General features: G+C 33.6%; 1 protein-coding gene across 1 annotated transcript; it reads right to left on the reverse strand.

The window, feature by feature from the left end:
• Positions 1 to 11,486: 11,486 nt before the first annotated feature.
• On the reverse strand, positions 11,487 to 13,629 carry LOC111904936 (cell division control protein 2 homolog C). The gene is made up of 6 exons (XM_023900636.3): positions 13,110 to 13,629; positions 12,914 to 13,025; positions 12,726 to 12,819; positions 12,370 to 12,439; positions 12,062 to 12,200; positions 11,487 to 11,941 (listed from the first exon to the last, which is right to left on the reverse strand). The coding sequence occupies exons 1-6, from the start codon at positions 13,514 to 13,516 to the stop codon at positions 11,849 to 11,851; spliced, it is 915 nt and encodes a 304-aa protein (XP_023756404.1). The 5' UTR covers positions 13,517 to 13,629; the 3' UTR covers positions 11,487 to 11,848.
• Positions 13,630 to 14,745: the final 1,116 nt, after the last annotated feature.

The raw sequence follows: 14,745 nt of genomic DNA on the forward strand, positions 1-14,745 counted from the left end.
CTTTCGACTTCCGATTTCTAACGGTTCTTTCTTTAAAACATTTCCATTTATCTTAAACCACCTCACCCTTAAGGCCTTAACTTTTGTTTTTTACTTTTTAAACCACATTTTTATCTTTTACTAAAATCTGGTCCTTACATTTTTTATTCTACGCTTTGACCTGTCTTTTTTTTTTTTATATTACAAATTAGGTCTAAACTTGTTTTTTTTACAACTTTCTTTTTATATGTTTTCTAAAATTTAGGCTTTTTAAAAAAGTTTTTTTTGTTACAACTTTACAAAATTTGATTTTTCACAAATATTCTTTTATTTGTGTTTCACATATGTTTTTTTTAGATTTCTCTGATTTTATAAATTATATTTTTTTTAATTCGTTTTCTATATTCTACAAAAATTATTTTCTACATCTTTGTTTTTTTTTCAAATTATTTTTAAGAAATTAGTATTCTTTAGAAAATTATTTTTTAAAAAGATTTATATCTTCGTTTTTATGCATGTATTCAAAAAAACTGTATTTAAATAATTATTATTTTTAAAATTTTATTTACTATTTTTTACATATTCGTTTTCATGCGTCTATAGTTATAAAAACGTGTAGGAGTTGTGATTTTTTTTTCTTGACATATTTGCTTTTAGAAACCAAAAGATAATCTTTTTAAGGAATGCATTTTTATATTACAGTTAAATATAATCCTACTATAGATGCTTATTGTAGAAACTATATTTTCCGCAAGATATATTATGTCCCATCCAAATTTCTTTGTTTTACAATTTTGGAATGGTGAAAACATTTAAATATTTCAAAAGGATGCCTATCCTTAACTCAAGCAATAGAACATTTAAAAGGCCTCTCGTTTTCATAATCGTTAAACTATCTACCAATATATAACTAAATAATATATAATTAAAGAAAAACGAAAATGTTGAAATATTTAAAATATCGAAAAATTCAATCACTATCTAGACTTCAACCATCATCCTAAAGAACCAAAAATTATGAATCTTTCAAACTCAAAACTCAAAACCCTCACTCCATTCCTATCATGAACTATTTGTTTTCTTCTCTTTCACAATCATTTCTTCTTCGGCCCCATTGTGTCGTTAAGTTTATATCCACGTCATCGAGACACTACTCACATTGATACTCTCTATGTGGACGAGCGTGTGTCGCTTCATAATCATGGTTTGTTGATTGCTCGCCGCTCTTGCAAATTGTTTCTCATACTCGCTATTTTTTGTTCTCATCGCTCCTCTTTTTTTTATCAAACTTGTAGATATTTTATCTTTATTTGTTAGAAAACATAGGTTGAAATCTACTCTATTGGTGTAACGGAATATAGAAAAATAAAAGTTTATTAGCCTATTGAGTGTAACTAAGAGACAAATGACTTCAACAACAATTTGAGAGTTATTGATGGTTATTTTGTAACATCAAGCAAGTAATAGTTAGATATTTAATTTATATATAATATTTACTGAAACTTAAATAAAATTTGAATAGAAAAGAAAGTTGTCAATTAATTATATATGTCGTCATTAGGGATGACATCGGTCTGAAACCATATTGAACTATATCGAAAACCGAAAACCAAGAACCAATTTAGTGGAAAATGGAGAATTGAAAAGAGGATTATATACCTCATTTCCGGTTCTAGTTCGATTCTACAACTGTGCTCTTTAAGGATGTGCGGTTTTGGACCCAGCCCCATCCGGACTCAGAACCAAAGAGATTTAAAATAGAGAGAACATCACACATATACAAAACATAGGAAGAGGGGCGATAACATAAAAAGGCCCACAAAGAAATCACAACACCTCTTGGAAGTATCCTCATTTGATTAAGATTCAAGCTTACCTTCCTTATGCTCCCAAAAATCAAATTTCATTCTCTAAAATCATGGTAAGAAAATTAAAACATAAGTCCAAATTTTATTTGTAGTAATGACAATCAAAAACTGTTTACACTATGCAAATTATACAGTTTATCCTAGTGTATATTAATTGGAAAGGAAACCTAACTTAATTAAATAGAAACACACACTTTTATATGCAACTTTTATTTAGAACCAAAATACGCTTCTATTTCTAATTAAGTTAAAAACAATAATGATATGTTTTCTAACATTTTATACACACTAGTTATGGCAACAGAAGCAATATAAAATCCTATGTGTACATGCACCCTAAAGGATATAAGTTTATTCTATTATAGCAACCTACTTATGAAAAATAACAGAAGAATTACTAACCTCTTGATCTTCTTGATCTTTTGGGAGACTCCTCAACTGAGATTTGATCACGATCACCTTTGCTTGTAGGAAGACTCCTCAGAAGGAATCCCTTTTTGTTTCACAACCAAGACTCCAAGAGAGTACCAAAAATAAACTAGGATGAGGGTCAATTTCACAAACTCTAAGAGGGTAAGAAATCGTCCACTAAAAAAAGGGGGGAGAGAAGGACGGCGAAAAATCAAGCCAAGGTTTAAGGAGAATGAAAATCTCACGCACTCTATTTATAGCATGGATCCTTGCATTAGTTTCATCCCCCATCCCATGTTGGATGGAGTGAATTTTGAGTTTCCCATCTCATATGGGAAGAAGTGATTTTCGAATTTCCCCTTATCCTTAAGGGTTTAGGAACATTCCAGTCAATTAACATTTAACTACTTAATATTCAACCATTTAATTAATTAAAACTATAATTAATTCCCAAAATAATTTCTAATTAAATTGTTAAACTGTAATAAATTAACAAACTTATTTTCTCCTATTTATTTTTTCTCAATTGGTTCATGAAGGCAAACCGAAAGGATCGTGTTATTATTAGAAAATATTATCAATAGTTAATGACCTTATACACTATTTCCAACAAATAAATTATATTTCCCTAATTAAATCTCTAATATCTCAATAAGATGTTTAATATTTTAATATGGCGTGTGATTATTTACTTCTCTTTACATAATTTAATTGGAAAATGACGTTGTAGTCCTATAATGTTTTCGGAGTTGGTTTAACCAGTGTCTAAACATTTTTTGTTGCTTTTATGGGGAGCATAAGATCATTTTTTTCGAGTCTAATTGGTCATCATGAAAGAATCGAAAGGGTAAACCGGTGACATCTTTGCCACCTCATTTAATTTTTTCCATGTATATACTGATTGTATTGGTTAGGTTTTTAGTTATCCCAAATTGTCTATCCTTTTACTTTATCATTTTCCTTCGAGTGAAAACCCTTACTCCATTTTCTCTCTTCAAACATGGTTGTATACATCATTGTCGATCTGCACTTCCAAGGTATATTTTCCAAATACCCCATACGATATACCGATGATATTAATTAGAGGTTAGAGAACATTTGTAGCATCCCAAAAATCACAACAATTTAAAACTTTAAAAAACAACCCATAATTATAAAAATATTTACAAAATCAGTGTTTCCAAATTGTTTATCGAATATCAGAGTAGCCCAAAATCATAATGTCATCAGACGGGAGGATGTGTACAGTCACGTATTTGCCTTCCCGTGATCATCAGAAGTACCTGAAACCATAAACTAAAACAATAAGCCAAAGCTTAGTGAGTTCCCCAAAGTACCACCATACAAACGGATAACATATACAATCAAACATGTCGGGTCCAAGCAACCATTGGGTTGGAATACCCCAGGCCCAATCAACATCCGAGTCCAGTCATCCTCGGGATGGAATACCCTTGGGCCCAATTAACCATTAGGTTGGAATCCTAGGCCCAGTCAACCTCCGAGTTCAGTCGTCCTCGGGATGGAATACCCCAAGTTCGAATGCCAATATACAACGGGTCTATTCATCCTCGAGATGGAATACCCTTGGGACCAATCCACCATCGGGTTGGAATGCCCTCAGTCTGTTGGCTCACGCATATAGAAGTAAAGCCTCAACCACAAATCAAAATATGTGCACATATAATAGATAAGCATATAACCGGCCAACAAACTATCAGATAGATCTAACAAATCACCACAGCATAACAACATACTATCACAGAGTAGGATATCCAATCCAATGGGCCGACCTTGGTGCCTTCGACTCGTAAGTATAGTGAAGAAAACTCACCTCGCAGTCTGACGAATACCTGAACAACACACCGCTCTGAATACAAGTTCTACAGGTCTCCTATTCAACAGATATAGACCCAGGCTTAACCATAGCTTGAAATACCCAAAATACCCTTAAGTCAAACTTGGTCAAAAAGTCAACGGTCAACGAAAGTCAATAGTCAACAGACCCTCACGACATGACCATCTATAGCTCACGCCATGAGCCACTGCAGGACAAAATAGTCGGGTCTTGCACTCCTCACGACATGACATGCATCTTCCTCACGTCGTGAGATTCTTCTAAGTGTCAATTTGATCCAAAAACTTCTTAATCCATTAAACCACTACTCCATCTTTTCTAGGAGGCTTCCTAGCACTCCTAGGGTCATAAAAATTGATGCTTTAAGGTTTTGCATGGCCAATACAAGACTTGAGCTCAAACTAGGTTATTTATGAAAAAAAATGAAGTAATTTCTCAAGCATGGACTCAAACATCCTTCAAACTTCAGATCCATAACATATAAGCATCAAGGGACCCTAAGGACCCATAAAGTTGCCAACTTTATGGAGTCCCAACACTCTAACTCTCAAGATCCTAGATAAATATGAATAAAACCTTAGATATATCAAGGAGGAAACATAAAGCTTGGATCTTGATTAATCACATTGGTCCATAAGTGTAGCTAAAGGTTGCAAATGGAACTCCCAAGCTGAAAATATGCTTTCATGGGGATCTCTTCCTCTTCAAACCACCAAAACTCCACCAAAAGCTCAAGAAACACAAAGAGAGGCTAGGTTTAGGGTTTTTCTAAGTTTAGCGACAAAGCAGGTTGTTTGGAACCCTAAAATGAAGTTAATGGGGTTTTAATACGAAGGAAACCCTAAAAGATCGTGGGCTTGGGTTGCAGCGTATCTCACGTCGTGAACCCCCCCCCCCCCCCCCTCTCATGGTCACGTCGTGAGTCTTGGTTTTACCCAAAAACCATGCCTTTGAATCCTTGAAACCCTAAATCCATCCAATCAGGAAACCAGGTGTTACAACATTGACTTCGCATGCATGGAAAACGATGAGTGTTATGAATTCGTTGAAAGATTCACAGAAGAAATTTATGAGAAGCTCCATTATTGTCTTCTTGATGTTAATTTTCCAAAAGGTTTGAGTTTAATTTGGATTGGTCTTGATTATGCCGACTTTTATAGCCATTGCGTTGAATATAGTTGTGAAATCCCCATATATGTTAACCATTTTGGTAATACTAACATACATTTTGGAGTGATATTAGTGTAGTGATGGCGCTAGATCAAATATCATGTTTGGATGGAAAGTTTCTAGTGATGGGGAACAATGATTAAGTACCACTTTCGAAGGATGACACATATACCTGTAAGTTACATCGTCAGAGTAGCGAACGCAACACATCAGGGGAAATGTTACGAGTGAGAGTCGTGCCTCACTTTGTGCACCAGGTCAAGTCGGTCACATTAGTAGTGAATGAGATTCTTATCTCTTGGGTTACTGTTGGACCTAAAGCGAGGAAGGGTCGAGTCGATCACTTAGTAATGAACGGGGTTTTATGAGAGGAGGTTTCACGTTCGGGTTAGTGATGGACCCATACATTGGGATTGTGATGATAAATATTTATAAAATATTAAAATATGAATATAAAGGTAAATAACAACTAAGGGTTTGTTTGGTAGGATCTGAATTTTTTAGATTTGAATTTTTAAGAGGTCTGAATTTCTAAGAAGGTCTGAATTTTAAGATCCGAATTTTAATATGTTGTTTGGTTGGAACATTTGAATTGTTGTGTTGAATTCTAAAAATAACCATTTTACCCTTTTGTATTACTTTTTGCTGAATAATTATAAAAAAAGTATAAACACCATACAGAATCCAAATTAACATAAATCAAAATTTATCTTCAATAATTTGTAATGATCTTTTTGAGATATATTTGCAAAAATATCATCATTTTTTATATCCCAAGGATCTAAAAGTAAAAATAAAAAAAAATAAAAAAAAATAAAAAAAAAAAAAAACAATATACTTGACATTGAAGGTTAAAATTTGGTCCATCATTACGTCAAACACGCTAGTCCATCAAAAATTTCTTTCGAACATTTCAACCTGTAAATCCAAATTCAATAAATAAGCTCAACGGAAAGTTATATAATCATTAATGTAAATTGAATGAATGATCTTTACATAAGTAGGCTTAGGTTGAAATTCAACATTTCCAAAAATCACTTTAAACATATATATAGAAATTGCATACCAAATTCATCACCAACTTTTCAAAGTATGTTGTTATAATCGATAGTTTGTCAAAATCTCCAATTGTTATAACTTATAGAAACTACTTTCAACTCACACAAAGTTCACGCAAAATTTCTAGATAATGATGCACCATCACTTATGTATCAAACTCCGTATGATAACCACAAAGCTTAGTGAGTTCCCCAAAATACCACACACAAGATATCACAAATAAGCAGCCATGGGTTATCAGCAACCCTGAAGACTACACGAAGTCTTAGTGGGCAAACAGCACGCCCGGTGGTTATCATCAACCCTAAAGACTAATTGAATTCTCAGTGGGCAAACAACATGCCTAGTGGGTTATTAAAATCCCTAGAGACTACCCGAAGTCTGATTACACAGTAACACATATCACAATAACAACAAGTGAGACCCAACTACATCACACATACACACACATACACATACACACACACACACACACACACATATATATATATTACCACATAGGCTCATACAAACATTCAAGAGTCACAAAGACAGTTAGCATCCTACATACACAATTTAGTTAGTCGGCATTGATGTCTTCGACTCACAAGCACAGGGAAGAGACTCACCTCAAACTGCTAAAACAACCAGATAAATGCTCGGACTATTGTTATGGGAAACCTCTATACTAAATATCATTAAATAATATCCTAATTAATAATCAGGTCATAAACCATAACCGGGCCCTGCCCAAAGACACCCAAAAGCCTAAAGCGGCCCAAATTCCTAAATGGTGCCCAAAGCCCATTATGGACCAAAATCCAAGGAGGCCCAAGGCCTATCAATGACCCAAAACCCTAATAGTCCAAAAATGGTCCAAAACTCAAAAGTCAACAAAAGTCAACAGCCGTTGATTACGCCCGCAGTACTCAAACTTACGCCCTGCATACTCCATCTTTGGCTAGTACGTGCGACGTACAAGCTGGGTACGCCCAACTTACTCCATAGCCAACCCACATCACCATTAAGTGCTTAATTAGTTAAGCCATTATGTCTAATTCTAAATCTGATCCTAAATGATGTCTTAACACGTAAAGTTGGCAACTTTACTCCTTTACATGTCTTAATGGGAGCAAATACTCAATAAAATCCATAATAAGCACCCTAATTCATGCATGATCAAATATAACTCATCAATATTGCATTTTTATAAACAAGGGACCTCAAAAATGTTAAGATCTATTATCCTTATCTTCTAGAGTAGCTCATACTCTCATGCAAGACTTACAGGACCATAAAAAAGCACAAAAAGAAGCCTTAACTAGATCTAACAAAGAGAACCATCAAGTTAAGAGCTTCATACCTCAAAAATCTTTCCAAGTTGATGATGATTCTGGATCCACAAGCTCTAGCCACATCAATGCAACTTCCAAGAGTTCCTCTTCTTTCAAAATCACCAAAAATACCCTCAAAGTTCACTTCTAAGCTCAAAATACTCAAAGAGCAATTAGGGTTTCGTTCTTATGGTTTGGGGAGGTGGGGGTGAAAGATCTAATATGTCCAAGAGTCATTATAGAATGATATTGCTAATAACATATGATCATATAGGGTCACACCTTATAGCAAGTTACCATCAATTGATTATTTATTAGTATAATTTGGTTATTAATAAATATATAAACACTTATATTTAATTGGAAGATTACTATTTCATGGAAATAATATTTTACTAATTAGGCATTTATATTTGTGGAAATAATATTTATTAGAGAAATAACAACTTATAAAATATATCATAAAATATGATTATTTATAAGTTATATATAATTATAACTTAATAAACTAGCTAGAGTTTATTTATAAATAAAAGGTGGTTTTATAATTGATGGTTTTCTCTTAATAAACTAGCTAGATTATTTGTTTAGTTGATGAAATCTTTGTTTTTGGAAAACATGGATAGTTTTCTCTTTGCAAGAAAAATTCATACATATTTTCTATGACAACTTTAAAATGTTTATAATTGTTATTTTTGACCAAAAGTTTAAATGCATTTTTTTGGTCATAAAAGTTGTCTTAGAAAAACAAATAGTTGTTTTATATGTTTTTGAGTATATAAGTATGTATGATGTGCATAAACTAGTTATGGACCTTTGTGTTATTGCATGTGTTGATTTATTTAAAACTAAACTCAAGCAGTTGGTACTTAAATGTTAGTCTAATATTTGTAACTTGATTGCAGATATTTAGAGAAGAGTAACTAGCTGAGCACAAACAAGTTGGAACTGCACTCTCGAAGTTTAGTTTATTATTTATGCTTAGAACATCGATTGCTTTTAATATAAAATAATGTTTGTTTTGGAACAATGTATGTTTTAAATTTAGCATGTCTAAATATTTATGTCTCAATTATTTATTTAAATGTTTGATTATTTACTGGATCGTTTTTCATAACGATAATAGTCATATTCTGAAATGATTAACTTTTATTTATGAAACTAGATCTCTTAATAGAATTATAAAGTAAATATCAATATTTTACAAATAAAATCAAGTTCTATACACAAGCACTTTTGACTTAAACTTGTTTTAAATCAAACTCATCTTTGACATTGTTATCTTTATTATATAAATGGGATTCATATATTCCAACTTCAAGAAAAGGATCTTTGAAAGCAAATAATATAGTTTATTTGACATATGTGAACCTTATTTATATATAAAAGATTCCTAATAATATTTTCACTAAAGTGTAAAGAAAATAATTATTGAGGAACTATACACCTTGGTGTATGACTTCATTTCTAATGAATGTCTATGATTAAGCACAAGATACAATCCAGTAATACCATCTAAAGCCTTCGTGAATTAAATTTTACTTGATATAGTTTACTTTCTAATCAGTAGAAATGTCCTCATTTTAACCTTTTTGGGATTATACTTCAGTCGCTATTAATTGTATCTAGAATACAAACACCATCTAATTACATAATTGTAGAATATTCTAAAAGGGCATTTATATTATTATATACAAACCCTGCAACCAAACCCATCCCTTTTCTTCCTCCGGATATGAGAGACTCAATGTTAGAACTAAGACAATGCCGATGATAAAAATATCGAGTCCCACCATCCCATCCCCATTTCTTCACCCTCTTTCTTCATTTTGGTTACATGAACTCCGATAACCACCACTAATATATTGAAAAAAACGAGCACCATCGATATATTCAACCTAACACCATCAACACTACAAGATGAATCAAATTTGGAAAACAAAACCCATTTGATTTCAAACCCAGAAAAAGAAAAACGATTTATATCCTCATGATTTCCAAGTTTTCCAACCCTCGTTGCGTTCTTGAGGTCTGAGATGTTGATTGAAATGAATTCGGCCCTGATGATGGAGACGTTATCGTTGGAGGTGTCGATTTCAAACTTTTACATGCCAAACTTTCATATGAATTAAAAATGAAGGTGTCGTTGGTACCATGGATAGGTGTCGTTGGTTGAGATAAGAAGGACAACATATGATGGTTTGGATGGTTAGCTGGTTTAGGGTAAAAAAAAAGGAATGATTGGAAGGAGGAATGACCAACGTCTTTCCCCTGAACACAATCGCCAACGAAGTTTTTGGTCGTCGGCGGCAATAATTTCAATGGAACAAAGGAGGTGGCGCCGAAGAGAAAGTAGAAGAAGGAAAGGGGAACTAATGTTGGTCCGGAGATTTAGGTTTTCTTTTCATTCTTCACTACAATGATCTTAGAAAAAGACTAGGGGCCCACGTCTATTTTATAATTTTCTTTTATAATTTTATTTAAAAAGTTAATAAAAACAAAACAATTAAAATTATAGATAAGGATATATTGGTTATTTTAAGTCGGCTAGGGAAATAGTATTAGAAAAAAGTTAGGATTGAAATGATTTTACAAAAAGTTCGTTACCTAGATGTGTACAAAAAAAAAAATAGTTACCTAAATGTAAACATACCGAAAATGTAAGAGTAAATTACACGAATGGTTCTTGTGATTTGGGTAATTTGTGCGTTTGGTCCCTAACTTATTTTTTAACTTGGATGATTCTTGTTGTGGGTTTGGTCTCTGTTTTATCTCAAAAGACTATCATGCCCTTTTTAATTTATTTTTTAAATAATTTTCTTATTTATGTTGTTATTTTTTTATATATTTTAAAAAGTTAATAGACCTCAGATATACATATCTCCCCACCCTAAATCTGAATCCACATTTGAGAAATTTAAGTTGGGTCCCATCCGTCGCCATCCTATCTCTCATCCTCTTCAACTTTTATTTCTTTTCCATCTTTAGTGACATCGACATCTTCACCATCCATTCTTTTTTCAGTCCTTCAACTCCGGCGAACCAACATCACAACCCAATAGTTATGGTGGTGGAAAATTCAATGAAGAGACAGTGGGTTATAGTGTTAGTTCATCGGAGTTGAAGGACCGAAAAAAAAATGATGGTGAAGACGTCGATGTCACTAAAAATGGAAAGGAAATAGAAGTTGAAGAGGATGAGAGATTTTAGTGACTTGTGGGATCCAGCTTACATTTTTCAAATGTGGTTTTAGGTTTATAGTGAAGAAATACAAATACGTAGAGTCTATTAATTTTTTAAAATATATAAAAATATATATACATAAATAAGAAAATTAATTAAAAAATAAATTAAAAAGGTCACAATAGTCTTTTGAAGTAAAACAAAGACCAAACGCACAACAAAAATAAACAATAAAGATCATCCAAGTTAAAAAATAAGTTAGGGACCAAACACACAAATTACCCAAACCATAGGGACCATTCGTGTAATTTACTCTTACCTTTTCGATATGTTCCCATTTAGGTAACTATCTTTTTTTTTTTACATAACAAACTTTTTGAAAATGTCCGCATATGACCCTTATGGCCTGACCGAATATAACCTGCTACAACTAATCATAATAATTATATGTGAAAACTTCCAAAAAATTCGTTATCTAAATACGTACAAAAAAAATAGTTACCTAAATATGAAAAAACTGAAAAGTTAATTCTATTTCCCAAAATAACAAGACTTGAGTAGAGTTGGATAAGCCCTAACCTCTTTTGGTTTGAGGTCTAACATTAGTTAATTACCAATAGCTTAAAAGCTCAAAATTCATAATAATACACCTAATAATTACCATTTTCTTATATTTTTATTCATAAATGTTTCTTAATTAACATCCTGAACTGTTAAACAACATCACATCTCGCCTTTTTTTGGTAAAGTAAAACCAAACTGAAGTTAGACCACGAGGAGTTGAGGACTTTCACAACCCAACCAACAACCACGATGAACCCCAGAGCTCTATCCCATAACAAATACTAACAATAATTTGAGTGAACTTTAGCACACTAAAATACACATATATTGTGAAATCTCTTATATCAATCAATCATACACTAAAATCACCAAGGTGATGATGACATTCTTCACTTGAAACCTCAAACCTCAAACTAGAAACTCAATCAGATAGATGATGTGGTTTAGAACTGAGATTTATCAAGGCTATCAAAATAAGGATGATCCATAGCAGCTTTGGCTGAGATTCTGTCAGCAGGGTCATATTTCAGCATTTTCTGAAAACAACAAAATCATGTAATCATGTAATAATATCACACAAAAAAATACATCTTACATTACACAACTGAAAGAAAGATATCAAGAATCTTGTTTGAGAGAAGTATCAAGTATAATACCGATAGAAGGTCAACCCCATCAGGTCCTAATGATGGAACTACACGTGCCAAATTCTGGGGCTCCCACCTCGGATATACATGCCAGTCCCTTAGAGATGTGACACCTGGCCAATGCTGGTCTGTTGGTGTTCCAAGCAACCTGCAACCACAAACCAAAAATGAAATAAAATCAATGTTGCCTTCTTCTTCACTTCATAAAAATAAATCCTTCAGAAATGCAAACAATTTGCCACCCTTTCATATTGTCTAGTTTGAGATAACAGAGAAACATGTCGTTTCATGTAAAGTTGTATGTATCAAGTAAAAACCTGAATATATGAAGCAGTTGCTGGAATTCAGAATCACCAGGAAATAAAGCTTGTCTTCTTGCCATTTCAGCTGTGAGAAATTACTATCCAGGTTAATAACATGAAATGGCCTACAATCAAGAAATAGACAGGACTTTGATAATCGGATGCCATCTGGGTTTGGTCCCAAATTTAAAACCAATGTGTAGGGGGAAAGATTATGACAACAACTCCAAATAAGAAACAATTGGGGGTATTCATTTTAAGGCTACTCACAGAGCCCATGAGATAGAGATTACGAATAAGAACAAGAGGAGAAACGCAGTTGTTGATTGTGTTATATAAGAAGGTGGAATAAAAGATCTGGAAGTACTGACCGAAGATACAGCCAACAGACCACACGTCAACGCCAGTGGAATAATGAGTTGATCCCAACAGAACCTCTGGGGCTCTGTACCAAAGCGTAACAATCTGCAAACCAAAACATCAAATTTTACATTTCAAGTCAAACCTAATCAACATCACTGAAGAAGAAGAAGAAGAAGAAGAAGAAGAAGAGCAAAACCTCATGAGTATAACTCTTGAGAGGAACAGTAAAAGCCCTTCCAAGACCTAGATCGGCTATCTTTAGAATCCCCTTTTCTTTGTCAACCAGCAAGTTTTGTGGCTTCAGATCTCTGATATTTTTTCCAACAGTTATTAAACCAAACAAAAAAAGAGGGCAGGGGAATATGAGAGGTAGAGATTAAGGAAATGGATACCTGTGAAGAACACCGTGACCATGGCAGTGAGCAACACCTTTACACAACTGAAACAGAAAGCTCTGGATCTGAGAAGGAGGGAGAGGAGAAGGATTAGGGCCCTTGCGATGAGAATCGATGAACTTCTTGAGATCGGTGTCCAGATACTCAAAGACAAGGTAGAGAAGGGGTTTGCCGTTATGGTGGATGTGTTGGACGCAGATGAGGCGGACGATATAGATGGAATTGGAGAGCATCTGGAGGAGGGAGATCTCGCGGAGGGCGGTGGGTGGGATGCCTTCCTCGTCCATCTCCAGACGGGTTTTCTTGAGGGCTACGAGTTGGCCGGTTTGCTTGTCTTTGGCTTTGTAGACTTTTCCATAGGTGCCTTCTCCTACCTTCTCCAGTTTCTCGTACTTGTCTTCCATGGCTGCTTGCAGAATGAGGGTGGGTGTGACCAGAGATGAGAGGTATTATATCAAATATAATATGAATATCATTTCAAATTGAAATCGCAACGGCAGTCGAAGTGTTTGTTTCCCACTTTTCCCCGCTCTTCCAATTCGAATTCTTTCATTTTTGGGTTGGGCCCAAACCTATCATTTCACCATAAACTAAAAAACTTAGAATATTGATTAAACTACATAATGGAGTAAATTATGCAAATGGTCCATGTGGTTTGAGGTAATATGCGCTTTTGGTCCTTAATTTTTTTCTTAACTCGGACGGTCCCTAAAATGTAATTTTGTTGTGTATTTGGTCATGTCAAACCTAAAAGACTGCCCTAATTGAATATTTTTTAATTTATTTCTTTTTTATTATTTACTTAAATATTTTTATTTATTTATTTATTAGGACTCAATATTTTTATATACCATTATCCTTCATCGTTCAAGATCTCGTACTCCTAATTGATCACTAACCTCCAGTAACCGGTTGACTTCCAGCAACTAATTAACCTCCACTAACCACTACCAATACAAACCTTAAAATCATATCAGTACAAACCTCAAAATCAAACTAATACATATCTCGTATATTAAATTCAACCTCAAAATCAAAATAAAAAACACATATTATAAACCAAAGAGTAAATTAAGGAAATCGTCCCTATGGTTTGGTCAAAGTTGCAAGTTTGGTCCCTAACTTTTTTTTTTTGCACTCGGATCATCCCTGTTTGATTTTGTTGCGTTTTTCGTCCCTTACGTACATAAAGTTAGGGACCACACGTGTAATTTGACCAAACCATAGGGACGAAAAATGCAATAAAATCAAACCACAAGGACGAGCCGAGTGCAAAAAAAACATTATGGACCAAACATGCAATTTTTACCAAACCATAGGGACGATTTCAATAATTTACTCTAAACCAAATTCTTCAGATCATAAACCAAACGATTCACATCCTAATACCAGGAATTCGAGTTTCCAAGTTAAATCACCAACCCAATGGAAAAACGAATCATAAATCTTAATCCAAATGCTTTAGATCTTAATATACCTAAATCACCAAGAGAGTTAGGAGACATATCTTTAATTATGTGATTTAAGGGTTTTATTTTTTGTTTGATTTGATCATAATATACATCATGATGGGTAAGGAAAGAAATGAAGGGAAGCAAACGGATCGGTTCGTGGGGCATCATCTAAAGCAATT

The sequence above is a fragment of the Lactuca sativa genome, chromosome 5 (genome assembly GCF_002870075.4).
Source record: "Lactuca sativa cultivar Salinas chromosome 5, Lsat_Salinas_v11, whole genome shotgun sequence".
NCBI classification, from domain to species: domain Eukaryota; kingdom Viridiplantae; phylum Streptophyta; class Magnoliopsida; order Asterales; family Asteraceae; genus Lactuca; species Lactuca sativa.

Coding starts and splice junctions, on each gene's coding strand:
- LOC111904936 (XM_023900636.3), bottom strand. CDS start 13,516: ATGGAAGACAAGTACGAGAAACTGGAGAAGGTAGGAGAAGGCACCTAT. Junction 13,026..13,109: donor GGTCACGGTGTTCTTCACAG/GTATCCATTTCC, acceptor AAAAAATATCAG/AGATCTGAAGCCACAAAACT. Junction 12,201..12,369: donor CAACTGCTTCATATATTCAG/GTTTTTACTTGA, acceptor TTGTGGTTGCAG/GTTGCTTGGAACACCAACAG.